This window comes from Psammomys obesus, unplaced genomic scaffold (assembly GCF_907164565.1).
Source record: "Psammomys obesus unplaced genomic scaffold, mPsaObe1.curated_primary_1811, whole genome shotgun sequence".
Lineage (NCBI taxonomy): Eukaryota > Metazoa > Chordata > Mammalia > Rodentia > Muridae > Psammomys > Psammomys obesus.
Window position 1 is genome coordinate 400,383 of NW_026594322.1, and position 21,214 is coordinate 421,596.

General features: G+C 41.4%; 1 protein-coding gene and 1 non-coding gene across 4 annotated transcripts in view; one reads left to right on the forward strand and one right to left on the reverse strand.

Moving 5' to 3' along the window:
• The window catches only part of Ubap1 (ubiquitin associated protein 1), a 39,623-nt gene extending 21,980 nt beyond the window's left edge, over positions 1–17,643 (reverse strand). Inside the window, exons 1-2 of one of the 3 annotated variants that reach the window (XM_055618610.1) lie at positions 17,449–17,643; positions 5,886–5,926 (exon numbers count right to left, since the gene is read on the reverse strand). In XM_055618610.1, the coding sequence (XP_055474585.1) occupies positions 5,886–5,919 (34 nt within the window). In that variant the 5' untranslated portion in view covers positions 5,920–5,926; positions 17,449–17,643. Of the gene's footprint in view, positions 1–5,885; positions 5,927–17,012; positions 17,348–17,448 lie in introns of those variants that run through there. The other 2 variants (XM_055618612.1, XM_055618611.1) reach the window with 2 other exon arrangements.
• A 2,055-nt stretch (positions 17,644–19,698) lies between these two features.
• Positions 19,699–19,806, forward strand: LOC129685215 (U6 spliceosomal RNA). The gene has a single exon (XR_008721458.1). It is a non-coding gene; the product is annotated as a U6 spliceosomal RNA (small nuclear RNA).
• The last annotated feature ends 1,408 nt before the right edge of the window (positions 19,807–21,214 follow it).

Sequence of the window (21,214 nt, forward strand, 5' to 3'; positions counted from 1 at the left end):
GGAGGGGAGGGGAGGGGAGGGGAGATTTTCAGTGAGGGAAGTGTTTACATTGAAAGCTTAAGGACCTGAATCTCATGTTAAGAACCAATATAATAAAGCCAGAATTGGTGGGGCACATTGTAATCTAAGCCCTGGGGAGGCAAAGATATCCAGATCCCTGGGGCTTGAGGGCCACCCAGCCTAGTGCACTTGGTTGAGCTCCAGGCCAGTGACAGACCTTGTCTCAAACAACAAGGTGGACAGCACCTAAGGAACCAAGGCTGTCCTGTGGTCTCCACATGTACACATATGTTTACCACACAAATACACACATACATACACACACACACACACACACACACATATATACACACATGCCTGTTCAGTCAACACTGCCCTTATGTTTTGTTGAATATTCTGTTTCCTTATTTTCACCATTAAGAATTGATCAAGAATTCCGAAATAATGGGGAAATGTTCATGCCTGTAGCTCCCATCCACCGGTAAGACTTGTTCAGTTAGTGAAGAGCAAGTAAAGAGACAGCTCTGCTGGGCAGTCCTGAAGCACAGCTGTGATCCCAGCACTTGGGAGGCAGAGGCAGGAAGATCTCTGTGAGTTCAAGGTCAGCCTGGTCTACAAAGTGAGTGCAGGACAGCCAGGGCTACACAGAGAAACCCTGACTATGTATGTGTATGTATGCATGCATGTATGTATATATATACATGTGTATACATATATTGACTCTAGGTTCAAGGGTGTATGTGGTCACATGTGTAGTATCTACAGCTTTCTCTTGTCTAAAGACAGCTTCATGTCTCATGAGTAATTTTCTTTCTCAAATTATTTTTATTTTATTATTTTATGTATGTGGATTTTTGCCTGCATGTTATGTAGCTGTACTCAGTGCATGTAGGGCCCAGTGAGGTCGGGAGTGGGCACTGAATCCCTGGAACAGGACTTAAAAACAGTTGTGAACTGCCATATGAATGCTAGGAAATGAGCCTGGGTCCTCTAGAAGAGCAGCAAGTACTGAACCATATCTCCAACCCTAAGAAACCCTGGCTTGAGAAACCAAAAGAAAGAGTGTATGTGTGTGTGTGTGTGTGAGAGAGAGAGAGAGAGAGAGAGAGAGAGAGAGAGAGAGAGAGAGAGAGAGTGAATTTTAAGGCAGTACTTGGGAAGCAGAGTCAGGCAGATTTCAGTGAGTTCAAGGCAGCCCAATCTACATAGTGAGTTCCAGGACAGCTAGAGTTATATAGTGAAATCCTGAATTGAGAAAAAAATTTCTTTTTTCTTTTGGATTCAACTTTTACCCCTACGAACTTATAAGTGATTAATACCTACTAAAATGCAAATGAGCTTTCAAAGAAGAAAAAAAAGACAAGATAATTATGGGAAAGGAGTTTTAGTCATTTGACCTTTGAGACAATGTAGGCTGGCCTCAAATCTGCTATGTAGCAAGGTTCTTGGTCTTGAACTACACCAAGGCATGTGGCAGCACACTCACTCCCAACAAAAGCACCTTTTTGCTTGGTTGATTTAGTGGGTTTTGTTTGTTGTTGCTTTTCAAAAAAAAAAGCTTCTTTTTGCTGGGTATGGTAGCAGACACCTTTAATCCCAGCACTTGGGAGACAGAGACAGGCCAATCTCAGTGTGCTCAAAGCTAGCCTGGTCTACATAGTGAGTTACAGGACTGCCAGGGCTACCCAATGAGACCCTATCTCCAAAACAAACCAAAACCAAAACCAATATTTTCTTTTATGTGTGTGTTTAACTTGAATGTTATTATATGTATGCCACATGCCTGCCCAGTAACCAAACAAGACTACAAGCCAGCATCTGATCACCTGGAACTTGCATTATAGTAGGTTGTGGCTGCCATGTGGACCCTGAAAATTAAATGTGGGTCCTCTGTAAGAGCAGCCGTGCTCTTAACTGCTAAACCATCTCTCCTGCCCACTCAGCCCACCTAACACAGGGTCTTGTGGAACCCAGGCTGGTTATGAGTTCTTTCTGTCTCTCTTAGCATATACTAGCCTTCTGATCCTGATCCTTCTGCCTTTTCTGAATGCTGAGACTACAGGAATGCACCACCATACCCTGCTACTTTCTTTCTTTCTTTTTTTTTTTTTTTTGGGGGGGTGTGTGTGTGTGTGAAGGAGCTGTACAATAGAAGATACCCATGAATTCACAATCCTGATGTATTCATTTCACAAGTTCTGGGGTTATAATAGTGCAACTCCATGCCCAACTATAAAAGTACTGTTTAACAGAGCATTCATATAAGATAAAAGGTAAATTTTTCAGATTCTGGACAAAGTCACAGAAACATACCAGATGTCCCCCCACCAGAAAAAGGCAGTAGCATTTTGGCTTGCCAACAGAAAATTATACACACTAGAATCACAATTACAATGATAGCTACCTTTCCCACACTAAATTATAAAGCAATCACAGCTCATAAACAGAAACAAAAGGTCTATCTATCATTCAGCAGGAAAAGTATTTGTCTTTTAATAGAACTCAAGAGAAAAGCACTTCTCTATAAACTAGCTGGCTTGCCCTTAGAAGGGAAGTATCATGGTAGATGACAGTTAAAGTGCATAAAGCTTTGATTGTACAAGATAAATTCTATATATACAACATAATACTTGAGCTAACACTAAAAACTAGCTGGCTTGCCCTTAGAAGGGAAGTATCATGGTAGATGACAGTTAAAGTGCATAAAGCTTTGATTGTACAAGATAAATTCTATATATACAACATAATACTTGAGCTAACAATATCACATTGTATACGAAAATAGCTACGAGGGTCATTTTGTTGTTGTTGTTGTTGAATCTGTGTTACATAATGACTGGCCTCTAATCTGAGAGCCTCTTGCCTCTGCTCTGAGATCTAGGTTTGCAGGCATGCCTGGCTCCACAGAACAGTGCTTAGTAAGCTGTTCTTAGAAACATACACAAGCCAGTCAACATTCTAGCATGGAGGGGGATGGGTTTATGAGCCCTTATCCCTAGCAGAGGACTTATGGACAGTTGCTCTCTTTAGGAGAAGGAAGAATCAGTTCTTGAAGGTGTTTCCTTGGCAAGTAAGTACATTCTACAGTCAGGAGTATACGAGCAGCACAAAGTGGACCCGGCTATTTAAAAAAGATACAAAGTTGGAGGTTTAAGAGTGGGGATGGATCTGGAAGGAGTTAAGAGAAAGAGTAGGGAAGGAATATGATGAACCTAAATTGCGTGAAATTCTCTAAGAATTAACAAAAATATTTGTAACACACACACATACACTGAGAAGCAAAACCCTCATTATCCATGAGCAACTCATCCATCAGTTCAACCACTTAACAAAAAATTGAGAAATTATTTTGCAAAAATCTTTAAGAACTGGGGAAATGACTCAGTGAATAAAGTACTTTCTGTGCAGGCATAAGAATCTGGTTTTAAACCTCCAGTACTCACTTAGAAAACCAGAAGGAAGAGACAGGAGGCTCCTGAAGTTTCCATTACTCTCAGTCTTAGTGAGAGACCCTATCTAAAAATACGGTGGCGAGCAGTAGAGGAGGACACCTAATGTTGACCTCTGGGCTACACATACATAAAAACACACACAGAAAAAGACAGGCAGGCAGGCAGAGACAGACAGACAGGGAGGCACAGTTAAAATGTTAGGTAAGGGCCAGAGAAATGGCTCAGAGGGAAAAATTGCTTGCTACCACAACCCCCTGAACTCATGTGGTAGAATAAGAGAACGAACCCCCACACATGTCATGTGCCCATATACGCACACAGTAGTAGTAATAATAATAACATTATTATTATTATTATTAAATAAAATTAACATGTAGTGGCACATAACTGTAACCCCAGCACTTGGGAAGCTAGGGTAGGTGGACCTCTGTGAGTTGTAGGCCAGCCTGGTCTATACAGCAAATTTCAGGCTAGCCAAGACTACAAAGCAAGACCTTCTCAAGAACAAATCCAAAAAAAAAAAAGACAAAAGTAACCAAAGGCAAGTCAGATGTGTTCCTCTACCATTAACCGAATGCTGGAAAGCACCCAACAAGACAGTACACCTGGAAAAGCTCCACCTGAACTACCTACTGCTAACTGCAGAGTTTCAGTGATATCACACCACAGGACCAAGCACAGTATTATGCAAGTTACATGTGTATGTGTGGCAATTCAAACTTTCAAAGATGTTTCATAAAGTATGCAAGCAAGCTAAAAGCAGAGCAACTGCCGCACCTCTGACACAGCTGAGCCTTGCGGCTCAGCTAGAGCACATAAACAAATACTGCCATACAGGCTAGGGGACCACTACCATAATGATGCAAATTTATAAAATCACATATATACATCATGTAAACTGTATATGCCACACTGGTGGGGGAGACGAGAGGCAGAGGGTCCTCAAAGGTAGGCAGATGTGGCTGCTAGGAACTGAACCCACCTCCTCTGGAAGACTATACACTGTCTTAACTGCTGAGTCAGCTCCCCAGCCCCCAATGTACAGGTTTTAAAATGGAAAATCAGTTATACAAAAATATGGACTGCTTGGATCTTTCTAGATATAACTAACTGCCTACTAAATGAAAAGATGGTCTAATTTTAATTTACATATCTAAATTCCCTGCAGGTGCAAATAATAAAATTTAGTTTGGTGATCAACATCCCAACACTCAGGAGGTAGAAGCAAGTATAGAAATATTCTGTATGTCTCAAAAGTAAAAATTAGTTTGGGGATAATTTTTGGATTTTGTTTCTTTTACTGTCTTTTTTGTTTTGTTTTGTTTTGTTTTTCATTTTTGTGAGACAGGGTTTAGGTAATATGGCAGTCTAGCCTGAAGGTCAAGCTTTAATCTGCAAAAGAGAGAGGGGGACTGAGCTATAGCACAGGGATATAGCACCTACCTAGATGCGAAACATCCTGGGTTTGCCGCGTGGTAGTAACACATGCCTTTAATCCCAGCACTCAGAGGCCAAGGCAGGCAGATTTTTGTGAGTTTGAGGCCAGCCTGGTCTACAGAGCGAGTACCAAGACAGCCAGAACTACACAGACAAACCCTACCTCGAAAAATAAATAAATAAATAAATAAATAAATAAATAAATAAATAAATAAATGAATGAATGAATGAAAATAAATAAATAAATGGATGAATAAATAAGTGAGTGAATGAATGAATGAATGAATAAAAAAATGAAGAGATGGCTCAGCAGCTAAGAGCACTAGCTGTTCTTCCAAAGGAAGGATCCAGGTTCAATTCCCAGCATCCACATGGCAGCTCACGCTGTAACTCTAGTTCTAGGAAGTCCAACACTCTTCACATAGACATGCATGCAGGCAAAACGCCAACATACATGAAGTAAATAAATCATTAAAAAAAAAAAAAGACCATGGGTTCAACACCCAGAAAAGCACACACATATATACATTCAGGGCAAGAAAGGGGAAGATGAGAGGAGGAAAGATCAAGCAAAACTATTAGTTCAAGTGTGATACTAATCGCTACTCAGACTGATACACTGTAAACTCCTTTTTTTTTGGGGGGGGAGGGCAGATCAAGACAAAAAACATACAGCATTAACAAAAGGCTTAGAAAGTCCATCCACCCAGAAGGGGAGAGCTACAACCATGAACAAAAAAAAGGAATAATGCTGAGAACAAGAGGCCAGCCCGTGTGCAGCTCTAGTGACTAGGCACAAACCCAGAACAACTCTCAAGACCATAGTTTAGCCACTTGAAGAAACACTTCTAAAATACTCAAGCCCCTGAAATGCATATGCTGTGTTTTGCACAACTTTGTTTACTCAGGCTTTTCACAATAAAATAAAATAAAATAAAATACTAAATTAAATTCTCCGATCAAATCATAGCTTCAACCATAATATTTAACACTTACCATGAAAATCTGTCCCCAACTTCTTAGAAGCCATTTAGAACCTGAAAAAGAAGGAAAGGTTTCTTAGGCACTAATGCCTTGAGACAATATAAACAGTAGAGACAAAAAAATACTAATGTTTCAAGACCCAGTCTTCACTTCTCACTCCCAAAGTCCTCCAAAAGAAAGGCCAAGAAAGGAGAAATTATTCTATTGCTGTGTGTGTTACACCCAGGTGTGTGACAGATGAGCCCTCAATGCTTATCTGGAGGTCAGAGAAGCTAGCTCTAAGTTAGCTTCAAACTCACTATATAGCTGAGGATGAACCTGAAATCCTGCTCCTGCTGCCCACACTTCAGTGCTGGGATGACAGATGTGTAACCATGCCAAGTTTCTGAGGTGATGGGATCAAATCCAGAACTTCATGCCTGCCAAGAAAGCACTCTACCAACTAAGGTACATTCCCAGCCCTTACAAAATTATTTTATAAACTGCCTATTATACAGGTAGAATTTAATAAAGGATAAACTGAAGTTAACTTGCAAAAGAAAAATCTTTATGCACTCTGCCTAACCACTAAACTGGTCTACCTATACACACAAACGTACATTTTTAGTTGAATGTATCAGAATCTTGATTTTGTTTGTTAAAAATATGTTTATGAAGACTAAGTTTATCGGGTCTGATTTTAGTCTGTTTAAGTCTAATAATTGGCCGGACACTACTTCCATAATTTATCACTGTCCACAAGCTCTGTATTTAAAAACTAGACCTCGTTATTAAAGGCTGTGCATATCAGCATATCTGGCTGAAGATGAAAAGCCAATGAAAGAGGTCAACACAGCACACTGATTCGTGCAGGAAGCATTTCAGTGGCCCTAGTAAGTAAGCTCTTTATGTATTACTGTGTTCTTTCAATTCATCCAGAATACTGACTGTTCAGATCTTTCCTAAGCATCCTTGTTTTATGAAGAACTAAAGCAGAAAATTGACATCATTTATTTGTAGAAAAAGATCTGATGAGCTCTGAAATTTTGGAAAAGAGACCAACATGCTTATAGAAACAAAGAAAGACAAGACATTCTTCTAACACTGGGATCATAGCCAGGCTTCACACTTTCGGCTCTATTTTTGTTCTGTTTTTTAGGTCTTCTATATTGAGTGTGTATCTACATGTATCAATCATTTAACCATGTATAAACACTAAAAAGAAACACAGTGATGTATAAGTAATCAAATATTTTTCTTCAGAACAAGAAAAATGAATGGGCCAAGCATGATGCCTTTTAATCCCAGCACTGAAGAGGCAGAGGCAGGTGGGTCTCAGTGAGTTTGAGGCCAGCCTTATTATGAGAAACTCTGTATCAAAAAACCAAAAAGAATGAAGAAGAACCCAGTGACTGCTGGTCCAGTAAAAACACCCAAACACTCAGGGGCAAGATGTAGCCATCTTAGAGATGTAACAGTTCTTTATTAACTACACAGGGCACAACCCTTGAAGAGCTCAGTTATGGCCTGTCCCAATATAGAATATGACCACTGATAAACTGCCAAAGATATAACTATGAAGATATTCTACAAGAGTGTAATATAATTCTTACTGGTACTGGAAACAGGCTAAGCACTGAAATCTATCTCTGGCTTTGCTGTTGGGGTGTTTTTGTTTGTTTTTGAGCTAAGGTCTCTGAGCTAGTCTTGTGCTATAGACTGCAGGCTAGGCTCACTCAATCTTCCTGTCTCTTACTCCAAAGTGCTGAAATTAGAGGTGAAAACGTCCACATCCAATCAAAATACCATTTTTTGTTTTTATTTTAAAATCTGTATGTCTGTATGTGTGCCACATATGTACAGATGCACACAGAAGCCAGAAGACTGCATCAGCTCCCCTGAAGCTTGAATTGCTGTGTATCTGAGACCCACCAGATGTGGATACTGGGAACTGAACTTTGAACTTAAGTTCTCTGGAAGAACAACAAAGGTTTTTGTTTTTGAAACAGCCTTGGCTGTCCTGGACTCACTTTGTAGACCAGGCTAGCCTAGAACTCACAGCAATCCGCCTGCCTCTGCCTCCCTGAGTTGCTGGCCACCATGTCCAGCAACACAACAAATGTTCTTAATTAACCAGAGTCATCTCTCCAGCCCAAAGATACCTTTTGAAATATCTAAAACAACACTTTACAAAGCCTGAGTAAAGACTGCTGATGACAATACATTTCCCCAAAATGACAATACATTTCCCCAAACAGGAGTGTCACAGAATTTGGCACCTGATCTGAGTTTCTTAGGAGTTGGAGAAAGGCAAGAGTTCATGGCCTGTCTTTTCAAGTGTGCAAGATTAAAGAAGTAGCAGAGTCAATACATCAAAACATGTCCTTTCCTTTCCTTTTCTCTTAGGAAAGGGTTAGGAGGATCAGGTTAGAATCTAACCCAAGGCCTTGCACATACTAGGCAAGCACTCTACACCTAAAATTTTAACCAGTCTCTTGAACTCTCTGGTCAGACAAACTGGACCAGTTCAGCCAGAAACCCCACCAAGCTTTGCCAACAGCCCAATCCAGAGAACTGCAGCTAAATGACCCCAACCAACCATAAGGCACATCTAGTTCACGTGATTGCAGAGCCCACTTACAGCCAGCTCAATCATGACATACAACCTGTACCCAGTCCACCCAAAGATTACAGAGACCTCCTCCAGTCCTGCCAGATCACAAAATTCAGCCAGTAGCATTTCTGAATGAGTACTGAGTAGCTCTACTCAGTCTCAATGTGCACACAGCATTTGGTTTCCACCAAATCCCAGCAACAAGCTATAAAAAATAAATACGTAGAGAAAACTTTCTATAGAAAAAGACCTGAGTGCCATTCCCCAAAACCATGGTCAAAGAGAGGAATCAACTCTCAGAAGTTGTTCTCTAACTTCCAAATATACACCATGGCATATGCACACCCATACTCACGTGCATATGTATGTATCATCAAATACCCATATACAATAATTAAAATAAATATAATATGCAAGTGGTTCTACTTTTTTTTTCAAAACAGGGTCTCATTACGTAGCTCTAGCCAGAGCTCTACAGAGTTCTACCCGCCTCTGCCTCCCAAGTGCTGGGATTAAAGGTGTGCACCACTATGCCCAGTATACATCTTTATAAACTCAAAATTAAGCAAAAATAAGAGCCAGATATGGTGGCACATGTCAGGACTCAGAAGACAGAGCAGGCTACCTATGATTTTAGGAGGCAGCCTGGTTTACACAGTGAAACCCTGACTCCAAAATGGACTGTGGCTCACTCCATGTGCACTAGGCACATATATGGCACATATATACATGCAGGCAAAACACTCACATAAAATAAAAATAAATCTTAAAAAATATGTATGAGCCAGGAGTGATGGTACACACCTTTATTCCCAGCACTCAGGAAGGCAGAGGCAGGGGGAATCTCTGTGAGTTCAAGACCAGCCTCGTCCACAAAGAGAATCCAGAACAGCCCAGGCTACACAGAGAAATCCTGTCTCAAAAAACAAAAACAAACAAACCATCACTAAATTAGGTGGTGCCGGTCCTAGACTTGGATGGAATCATTTCTAGTTCATGTCTTTCCCCAAAACAGTAACAAAACAATGATCTTTGCCAAGATCAAGCATTCAATTCCTGATTTCAAAGTAACTAGGATGGTTAATCTTCACAACACCCATGGGAGAAGCACCCAGGGGTATGCAGAAACACCCTAAATTTGAGTGATACCATCCCATCCATAGAGCCCTGGACTGAACAGAAAGAGAAGAGGGAGAAAGCCCAATTAAGCATTCAATTCCTGTCTGTTTTCCCAGTCACGCTGTAATCTGTTCAACCATGCGTTCTACACCACTGTAGACTAAGTCCCAAAGAAAATCCTTCTTGCTTTGTTTATGTCAGGCATTTGTCACAGTGATGAGAAGCTAACTGGTACAATAATAATCCCTGGTCTTTTGGGGAGAAAGAAAAATGGATTTGTTGTTTCTTGGGAACTTTACAGGGGTTGGTTTGTTTGTTTCTGAGACAGAATAATACACTTTAGTCTACTAAGTGATAGGATAACAAAAAACAAAATCTGGGGATGGAGGTGAAAGACACACATTGCATGTGTGCATGAGAGGATGCATATGCCTGTGGCGACCAGAGGTCTACATCCACATCAATCCTTAGGAGACGTGAGCCTCTCTAACTGGGACTCTGGGTTTACCAATTAGGTTGAACAACCAGCAAGTGCTAGGTATCTATATGCCTGTCTTCACCATTCTAGGGCTTTCACACTTCTGATGATTACAAGTGTGCTCCGCCACACCCAGAGTGCAAAACACCATCCTAGCCTTTTCCCTGGACACAGGATATTTAAACTCAAGTCCTCAAAGCCACACAGGCTAGTGCTTGCCAAATGGGCAATCTCTTGGCTGGAGAGATGGCTCAGCCCATAAGAGCACGCCTTGCTCTTGTAAAGTACCTGGGTTCAGTTCCCAGCATGCACATGGTAGCTCAGAACCTTCTGTAATTCCATTCGCAGGGAGTCCAAGCTGCCTTCTTTTAGTAGAAGGGCTAGCTAGCAGTTTACACTGAGCAATGCACTTTCAATGTTATCAAATATTACCCATAAAAAAAAAAATTTCACTGTCAACTCACATTAACATTTTTTTTGAGACAGGGTTTTTTCTCTATGTAGCCTTGGCTGTCCTGGACACGATTTATAGACAGGCTGGCCTTGAACTCACAGAGATCAGCCTGCCTCTGCCACCCTTAGGGCTGGGATAGAGGTGTGTGCCACCACACCCAGCTCACATTAGCATTTAAAAGTACATGTCATTCATAAATTGATTGGTGTTAGCTGGGTGTGAGTTTGAGGCCAGCCTGGTCTACAAGGTGAGTCCAGTTCAGCCAGAGGTACATAGAAAAACCCTGTCTCCAAAAAAATTTTAAAAAATTAAATAAAAAATTATTGGTGTCTCAGTCTTAGAAAATGTGTATAAGGCATAATTAAGCTTTTTTTTTTTAACTATCTGGTTTTGACTAGGAGTGTAGCTTAATCTTCAGAGTGCTTACATAGCAAGTACAAAGACCTCAACTCCAACACCATCTCCTCATAAAAGCAGGCATGGCAGGAGCACACACCTGTAATCCCAGCACTCAGAAGGTGAAGGCAAGAGGATCAGAAACTCAAGGTCATTCTCTGCTATACAGAAAGTTCTAGGCTAGCCTGGGATACATGAGATCCTGTATTAAAAACAAACAGGCTGGAGGGATGACTCACTGGTTAAGAGCACTGGCTGCATTAGCAGAGAACCTGGGTTTAATCCCCAGCACCAACATGTCAGTTCTCACCTTCGTATCTAACTCTAGTTCCAGGGACTCCAACAGACATACATGCAATTAAAGCACCACACACATACACATACAAAAATAATCATTTTTTAATCTTTAAAAAAAAAAAAAAGGGCTAGATCAAATGAGGCACAGGCTGCTCTTACAGAGGACCTACATTCAGTTCCAAGCACCTGCATGGTGAAACACAACTGTCTGCTGACTTGACCTCTGGCCTCTTCAAGCACCAGGTAAGGCATGTACATGGTGCACATACCGTACACAGACATTCACACATACACATAAAATATTTTAATAAATAAATAAAGAGCAGCTGGAGAGATGACTCAGAAGTGTAAAGCACTTGCTGTTCTTCCAAAAGACCAGAACTCAGTTTTCAGCACCCGTGTCAAGGTCACAAATGCCTGTGACTTGTGCCTCATATGATCTGCCTTAACTACATGTCTATTGCTGTAATAACAACTTATATGTAAGCTGTTTACTTGGGGCTTGCAGTTTCAGAGCATTTAGAGTCCATGATGTGCACAGCAGCAGGCAGGTGTGTGGCACTGTGAGAGCTTATATTTTGATCAAGAAGCATGAGGTAGAAAAAGATAACTGGGAATAGCATGAGCTTCTGAAACCTCAAACCCTGCTCCCAGTGGCACACCTACTCCATCAAGGCCACACCTCCTAATCCTTTCCAAACAGTTCTACTAGCTGGAGAGCAAGAAGTCAAATATATGAGCCTCTGAGGGCTATTCTCATTTAAACCGTGACAGGGTCTGAAATCCCCTTCTTTCTTCTGCAGGTACCTGTGCACATAGCACACACACACAGACATAGACACAGACACCGAAATCAAAATAGAGAAAAGAAATCCAAAAATAAGTAAATAGATATAAAACCAAACACCAGCACAAATAAAAACAAAACAACTCTCTGGTCCTTTAATGCCAAAATTCCCAAGAAATTGCCTTTCTTTTTCTTTTGAGACAGGATTCATACAGTCCAGGTTGGCTTCAGATATCAAATTGCATAATATACTGATGTGCTATTATACTTATTGAAATGGCTTGTAGGCTGGGATGCAGCTCAGTGGTAGGTGCTGCCTAGCATGTACACGCCATAAGTCAAGCCTCAGCACCAACATTAAAAGAAACTATTTAATATATCATGCCTAGCAACAAGAATTTCCTCAATTTTAATTTTTTTAATTTTGTTTTACAAAAGACTGAAAAGCTAGGTCATTAAAATTAGTGATGCGACAGCATACACCTGTATGCCATAACACTGACTAAAATTCGGGCCAGCCAAACCTATAGAGTCAGACCCTATCTCAAAATCAGGAAGGCCAGCAAGATGGCTCAGCAGTTGCCACCAACCCTGATTATCAGAGTTCAGACTTCAGGATCCACAGGAGAGAAAACTGACTCTCATGACTTGTCCTCTAACTTCAATGTGTGCTGTCATGCAATATCTAAGAAATCAACAACACAAAAAGATCCTGGGTTACTGTCACCAAAAGGCATAAACAGCTAAAAAATGACAATATAAAATACAAGGGGATAGTCACAAACCATAAATTAAAAATAAAATTAAGGGCTGGAAAGATGGCTCAGTGGTTAAGAGCGCTGGCTGCTCTTCCAAAGGCTCTGAGTTAAATTCCCAGCAATCACATGGTGGCTCACAACCATCTATAGTGAAATCTGGTGCCCTCTTCTGACATGCAGGCAAAACACTGTATACATAATAAATAAATCTTTAAAAAATGATAATAATAAAATAAAAATAAAATTACGCTGAATGTGGTGGTTTACACCTGTGATCCCAGCACCTGGGAAGTGGAGGCAGAAGAATAAAGAGTTAAAGAACAGCCTGTGCTACATCAAGACTGTCTCAAAAGATAACCAGAATAAAGAAATCTTGCTCAACCAAGAAGAAAAACAATACAAAATAAAAACAGGAAATTAAAAATGCAAAACCACCAGAAACTCAAGCTGTCAACAAATACATGAAAACAATCAACTCTAGGAAATGCCAACTTAAAAATTATACAACAGATAGCATTTAAACTCCCCAAAACAAACTTAAAAGTCTCACAATATCAAATGCTGAAGAAGAAAATGAAGCAACTGAACACACTCTGGTAGGCTGTTGACTCAGCCATCACAGATTTTACCATGAGCCAGTGCAGTGACTCAAACATTGGAAGTGACTGATAATGAGCAAAGCATTGTGGAACAGCCTGTAGTCCCAGAAGTAGCAGCAGGAGGAGAGCTGAAAGTCTGAGTACTGCCTGGTCTACATAGGAAGTTCCAGGCTAGCCCATAGTTACACAGAAACTGATAATAACCAATATAGTTCGAAGAATACATACAAATTATTCCCAAATACAAATTCTAGTCCTTAGGTACAATTTAACAAAACAATACAAGCAAAGAAACTTCAGTCCTTATCCAGTGTATCCTGTTTTGGTTTGAGGTGTGGTACAAAATATTCAGGTTATTTCCTCCTAGCATACTGATGACATCACTAAGTGACTAAAATTCTAAACAACTATTTTCATTTATTAATCTATTTCAATGTGAACAAACAGTTTTACATGGCATGACTTTAAAATTAGTGCTTAAACTTTACGGAAAGTGAAACAATTCTGTGACTACTTAAGAGGGGCAAAATGGATTCATACACAGAATTAGCAGTCACAATGAACAGATTCAAATTCAGACTCAGATTCTCCTGTAATCTGAACCCAGTGTGATGTCACACACCTTTAATCCCAGCAGTGGGGAGGTAGATCTCTCTGGTCTACAGAGAGAGTTCTAGGACAGCCAAGACTACCCACAGAAATCCTGTTCCAAAAAATGGGGTGGGGTGTGGGGATGGGAACTACCAGGGCAGCCCTGGATAATGGCAGTTGAAACAGGAAATGCTAGCTGTTCTGGAGCTGGAGAGATGACTTAGCAGTTTAAGAGCATTGGCTGCTCTTCCAGAGGATCCTGGGTTCAATTCCCAGCACACACATGGCAGCTCATACCTGTCTGTATGTTGGTAGCTCCAATGCCAAGGGGTCTGGCACCTTCACAGACATACATGCAGGCAAAAATAAAAATAAATAAATCTTAAAAAAAAAATAATAATAATACTGGCTGCCTTTCCAGGAGACCCAAGCTCAATTCCCAGCATCCATGTGGGCTAAGAAGATCTGATGCTCTTTTGTGGCTTCTAGAGGAACCAGGCACGCCGTGCTACACAGACCTATATACAGGCAAAACAGCAATCATTATAATTAAAAATAAAAATAAATCTTTAAAAAGAACGACTATCAGACTCCAGCTCCAGGAGCTCTAACCCTTTAGCAGTACATTCATGTGTGCACACCCCTCAGACATGCACACATACATAGAATTAAAAAAGGAAAAAAAAAAAAAGCCTACCATCGATGTTGCCCTCAGCAGGGTAAAGGAACGTGCTGCAAGCCAAGCACAAGCCCCCAAAACCATATCCTTGAAGGAAAGCACAAACTCCAACAAGCTGTCCACGCACCTCCACACAATGCCCAGTTCACACTAAATAAGCAAATAAATAAATGTAAACGCATTAAAGAAACGCTACCTAAAGAAAGCCACCTGATTAATGATCAACAATGAGGTGTTTTCTTCTGTTTACTTAAGTACTTAAAGAAAACTGCACTTAAGACAGGGTCTCTCAGCCTGGCACACCTGTAACCCCAGCGCCAAGGGAGGCAGAGGCAGGCAGATCACTGTGAGTTGGAGGCCAGTCTGGTCTACAAAGTGAGTTCCAGGACACCTAGTACTACACAGAAAAACTTAACGTGTTCAATTATATATATATATAAAAAAAAAATCACTGTCTTTATTTATATGTATAATCACCAATTAAGCTTCAGAAACCCTCAACTTTCTTGAACAGGGGAAGTAAAGCCTCACTGTAGTCCAAGTGGGTCCTGTACATACAATTCTCCTGCTTTAGCCTCAGAGGTTTGATCCCTGGGACCTACACGATAGAGGACATAACCAACGCTAGCAGGTTTTTCTGCTATCAATTTAATTTTAAAAATTAAAAATAGGGTTAATGCACACCTTTTATACCATACCAGCACTTGGGGAGACAGAGGCAGGAGGACCTCTGTGAGTTTGAGGCCAGCCTGGTCTACAGAGCAAGTTCCATGACAGTCAAGGCTACACAGAGAAGCCCTCTCTCAAAAAAAAAAAAAAAAAAAAAAAAAAAACAAATAAATTTAAAAATAAAAAATAAAAGGGTTAAAGACAAAGTGACTTCTGTCAAAGTAATGCACATGGTAAACACTGATGACCCCTAACTAATGTACCTTACTAAGTACTGGTTATTAGGTACTGCTTATTAAGTACTGTTTTCTCAAACTCAAACTGAAAAGTAAGACCAGCCAGGTGTGGTAGTGAATGCCTTTGGTCCTCAAATGCTCAAGGCAGAGGCAAAAGGATCTGAGTGTGAGGCCAGCCTGGTTTACAGGGTTCTAAGTCAGCCAAGGTTACATACCGAGACCCTGCCACCCCACTACCACCACCCCCCAAAAAAAAAGGGGGGGAAGGGGCTAGAGAGAAAGCTCAGAGGTTAAGAGCGCTATCTCCTCTTCCAAGGACCCAAGTTCAAGCCCCAGGACCCACACAGCAGCTTACAACTATGTAAAACTCCAGTTCCAGGACATGTATGTCTGTGATGCACAGACATCACAGACATCACAGACATACATGCAGGCAAGACACACATATAAAGAAAAAAAGGAAACAAAAACACACATAAAACATCATGATGAAGAACAAAGTTTTAAATATTAAAAAGAAGTTTAAAAGTAAACTTCAGAAAGTTTAATAGTCATATACTTTAATACTCTACTACTTTTAAAAATAAATGCAAATTAAGACTTTTTTTCACAATGAGACAAGCATGATAGTTATCTGCTATGTAGCTGGGGGGGTTGGGGTAACCCTTTAATCCCAGCTCTGGGGAGGCAGAGGCAGGTGGATCTCTGAGTTCAAGGTCCACCAAGAGTTCCAGGACAGCCAGGGCTACACAGAAAAAAAAAAAAAGGACAGTGGGGGCAGAAAAAAAGTTTTTAGATTTATGTATTTCATTTGTATGAACGCTTTGCCTGCATGACATGTGTGCGCCACATTCCTGCCTTGTGGAGCTCAAGGAGAAGGCACTGAACCCCCTGGCGCTGGAGATATGGATGACTGTGAGGCACCAGTGTGGGTAGTAACAGCTGAGCTCGGGTCCTTTGCAAGAATAAGTGCCCTTAACTCCTTAGCCATACCTTCTGCCCCTAGGAAGAGCTATGTATCAATGAAAACGAAATGCTTTGTTTTATCATCAAATCTAAAAGAAAACAGAAACAGCCACCACATTTATTCAGATCCCCAAATACTAACAATTAGAACTGAGAAAACAGATGAAGCATTAATCTGTGAAAATTAGGACAGAATATGTAATACTTGACAAATTAGAGTTTACAACGCTATGATGTCTAAAAAGTATCAAAATCTACCTCCAGTTCAACACAGAAAAAAAATTTTTTACATAATCGTATTTCTAAGTCTCGAGTCAGAAAACAATTACATGAGGCAACAACACAAAGGTCAGGGATCGCTGGTAAAGAGCAAATGCTTGGCTTCAAAAGACTTTCTGAGACCCAGGTGGATAGTCCAGGTAATCTCCACCCAGAAAACAAACAACCAAAAAAAGGGGGGGGGCAGGAATCTAGAAAACACCAGACAATGCCAAAGATATGCCTCAAAAGCACTCACCTCGGTCCGATCTCTTCTCCCTCATTTCATCAGCCCAAATAACTCAATCCTCACATTCCAAGCTCGCCCTCAACTCCCCAGCACTCTACCTTCTTTACTAAACCTGGGTCCTCTCCCCGACCTTCTCCACCGAGGTCTACAGAGCCGGTCTTCTAAGAGAGCTTTAGTCCCCTAATCCGAACTCGTGTGCACGCATCTCGTCTGCTCTCCGCCCCTTCAACTCTGGTCCCGTCACTCTGACCCTTCGCCCAGAACCGCCCCAAGTGGCCATCCGCCGTCCAGCTTTCTCCCTCCCGCCTTCCATTCAGCCCTTTCCTCCCTCAGGAGGGGAGCCGAGGTGCCGGGTACCCAGCCTCCCTCCTCCCGGGACGCCCCGCACCGGCACCTTCCCCCAACTCCGCCCCTCTCCCCCTCCCCCAGAGACAGGCCCCCTCACCTGAAGGCCGCTGCCGTCCCGAAAGCTGAAAGGTGCTGGCGCCACCCGGCCTCCCGGGCTCAGTCCCTGCTGAGCTCCCGCTGTCCCTAGGGAAAGAGAACACCACCTCTTCCCACTCTACCCACCCCGGGCCGGACTGTCACCGCAGCCACTGCCGGTACCACAGCCGCCATGTTGAAGGCCTACTTCCCTCCTCCTTTCCTTCGTCGCTCCGCCCCTTTGGCGTCTGACGTCGTGACGCTGCGCCCCACCCGCGCGGACCAATGGGAGGAGCCGACAGTGACGTAACTAAATCCCGCCTCCAGAGCTGAAGGACACCTGGAACCTGGATCTTTGATACTGAAATCGCAGCTCGGCTGAGTAGGAGTGAGAGGAGGAAGGAGGGATTACCGAGAGGGTAAGAATCGGAGTTAAGGACGCGGCCCGGGGCCCGAGCGAGAACCCGAGAGGCTTGGATCGCTAGGGCACACCTTAGCGGTGAATTCTCCTTGGCAATTAGAAAACCTCTAAGACTTGGGGATCAGTCTCACCCTCTTTAGGTCTCCTTTTCTCCATTTGTTTGGGGGGTTTGTTGTTTTCAAACTGGGTTCCGTATATCCGAGATCCAAATTTATAAATAAATTGGTTAAACAGAAATTCTAAATGTCTCTTCAATTTTCATTGCTTCAGTTAACATCCAGTACATTCAAACCAGAAGTTCAATCGAAGCCATCACTGCTTTCTGTGTGTTGGATATCTGCTGGAAAAAGGCTCATGGAGAATTTACAATTTGATTAAGTGAATCTTTTTTTAATAATTTATTTGTTTGTATTTTATGTACTTGGTATTTTGCCTGCATGTTTAGGAACTTCTAACTCTGGATGCTACATTCCAGAAATGGGGGTCAAAGTGAACAAAGAACAGCAAGTTGTCAATTTTGGGTTATTTGTGTATTTGGCAAATAGGTTTGTGGAAAGACCGGAGCAGAGCTCCTCTCGAAAATGAAAGTGGCAGTAGTTAATGGATGGCTCACACAGTAGACTTCTACACAGAGGAAAACACTAAACTAAAGTGAATGTATTAGATGATGGAGGCAGAGTGAACTTGGGCAACTTTAGGAGAATGGCTTCACTAAAGTTCTGCAATGTAGAAAGGAAATGGTCACCTTTCCAGCTCCCTGTCTTTCTCTCTTGATTGAAACAGGGTCTTGTGTAGTCTAGGCTGGCCTCAAACTTGCAATATTTAGTACTGACTGTCCACGAATTCACAGACATCTGCCAAACTCTGACTCCAGAGTACTGGGATCAAAGGGTTGCACAACCATACCTGGTTTAATCTAGGCTCTTAGAGATCTCTTGTTAACAAAAATAAGAGTTGCCTGGAGCACAAGAGACTGGCAAATGTCTATACTCCCAGCATTTGAGAGGTTAAGGCATCCTCATTCCATTATTCTCAGCTACATCAGACGTCAAGGCCAGCCTAAGCTTCATGAAACTCTACCCTTGCCAATAAATAAATAAAATAAGCTGATAGTACAGCTCAGTGATAGAGCCTATATTTGGCCAAAGGACATAATAAATTCAGCTGGTTAAACTTTTTAAATGCTAACATAAAAATAATTAATTAAAACAACTTTCTAAACAGATGTGGAGAGAATATTAGCTTGGGAATCAAACAAAGTAAGCTACACACATGTAATATATTTTTTATCTTAAACAAATAGGTTTAGTCCACTTGCCAAATGCAGCACATTTTGTAAACCAAACACACTTAGTATCGGCACACAGATTATACGTGTATGCAAATGCACTCCGAAAGGTGAGTGAGGCAAGAGAACCAAGCCAGTATCTTTAATCCCAGCACTTGAGAGACAGAGGCAGGCAGATCTCTGTGAGGTTGATGGCAGCCTAATCAACATAGTAAGTTCAAAGCCAGCCAGGACCACAAACAGAAAAAATAAATAAATAAAGTTGAAACAGGAAGATTGTGAATTTCAGGCCAGCCTGCCTGGACTGTATAGTGAAACCCTGTCCTTACAAAGAATCAACCAAGAGCTGGCGAGATGGCTCCATGGTTAGGAGAGTCTACTACTCTTGCAGGTTCCATTCCCAGGACACAGGATGGGTGGCTCACAACCACCTGTCATGCAGCACCAGGGAGATATAACAACTCTGGCCTCTACAAGCACCTGCACTCACATGTTCACACACAGACATATACATAATTAAAAACTAATAATAATAATAAATCTTTTTTAAAAAAACAAGCAATGCCAGCTTTGGCAGGACATATACTGAAACTGGAATGATACAAAGATTAGCATGGTCCTTGTGCAAGGATGTCAGAGAAATGCATGAAGCATTAATTCCAATAATTTTTCATCAATACAAATACTATTCAGGGGATGGAGAAATGATTGAAGATTAAAAAGACTTGCTTGGGGCTGGAGAGATAGCTCAGTGGTTAAAAGCGCTGAGTGCTCTTGCAGAGGACCCAAGTTTCAATCTCCAGCACCCACATGGCAGCTCACAACTGTCTGTAGCTCCTGTTCCAGGGGATCCAACACCTTCACACAGATATATATGCAGTCAAAACACCAATGTACATAAAATAAACGTTAAAAAAGAAGAAGACTTGCTTGCTGCTCTTTCAGAGGAGCCAAGTTTGGTTGCTAGCATCCACATCCACCTATAACTCCAGTTCCAGGGAGTTCAACACCCTCTTCCTGTCTCCATGGCACCTACACATGCATGTTGCACACACATACAGACATACCTACAAATAAAAGTAAATGTTTAAAATTTAATTGATAAAAAAAACAAACAAAAACCCATAATGTATAATAATGTACATCCTTTCTGCTGAAATTTTCTTTGTTCCTGTAATCTTGTTCTTATTACAGGGGAAAAAAATCTTCATACTCAAATGCAAAGTTAAAGGATTTTGTACATATATGTACAATATATATGTATATATATGAAACAGTTTCACTATGTATTTCATGATACATAGTGGCCTTTAACTCACTTAGGAAGCCTAGACTGGCTTTGAACTCTCTAATACTGATGTTACAAGTGTGTACTTCCATACCCAGCCAACAATCCATGCTGATGATTAAGTTTGGAACTTTACAGGCTGACTTTGGAGCCTTTGATGGGTGCCATACTCTCCCAAAATGGACGCAATGAATGGGAAATTATATTAACTAAAATTTTGAGTCAGGCATGATGGTACATATAATCCTAATATTCAAGAACAAATGTAAGGCTAGCCTAGACTATATAGTGAGTTGAAGGTGCACACATTTGGTGTGCGTGCGTGCGTGCGTGCCTGGGGGTGGTGCATGTGAAGGTCCAAACTTCAGGTTTGTGTCTTCATCGATAGCTTTCCACTTTGTACACTAAGGAAAGCTCTCTCACTGAATTCAGTACTCACTGATTGTAGCTAGTTATCCAGCTTGCCCAGGAATGTACTTGTGCTGGAAATTACAGGTAGGTGCCATTCTTCCCTGACTTTTATGGCTTTTTTGTGGGTTCTGGAGATCTTCATGTTTGTACATCAAGGGTTTTAGCCACCTCTTCAATCCCTTGGAAGTATCTTAATAGAGTTATGGTGATAAGAGTGGGAGTTATCAATGCTAGAGGGCTAAATGATAGATTATAGAGACAGTGGGTTTGTCTGTCCTTCTGAACATTTCAGATGCCTCATGGATAAAAGGACAGATGAAGGGGTGAAGTAGGGAAAGTGAGAGCTGGTGTCTCTTGCGCTAGAGGTGTCCCTTGCTGCT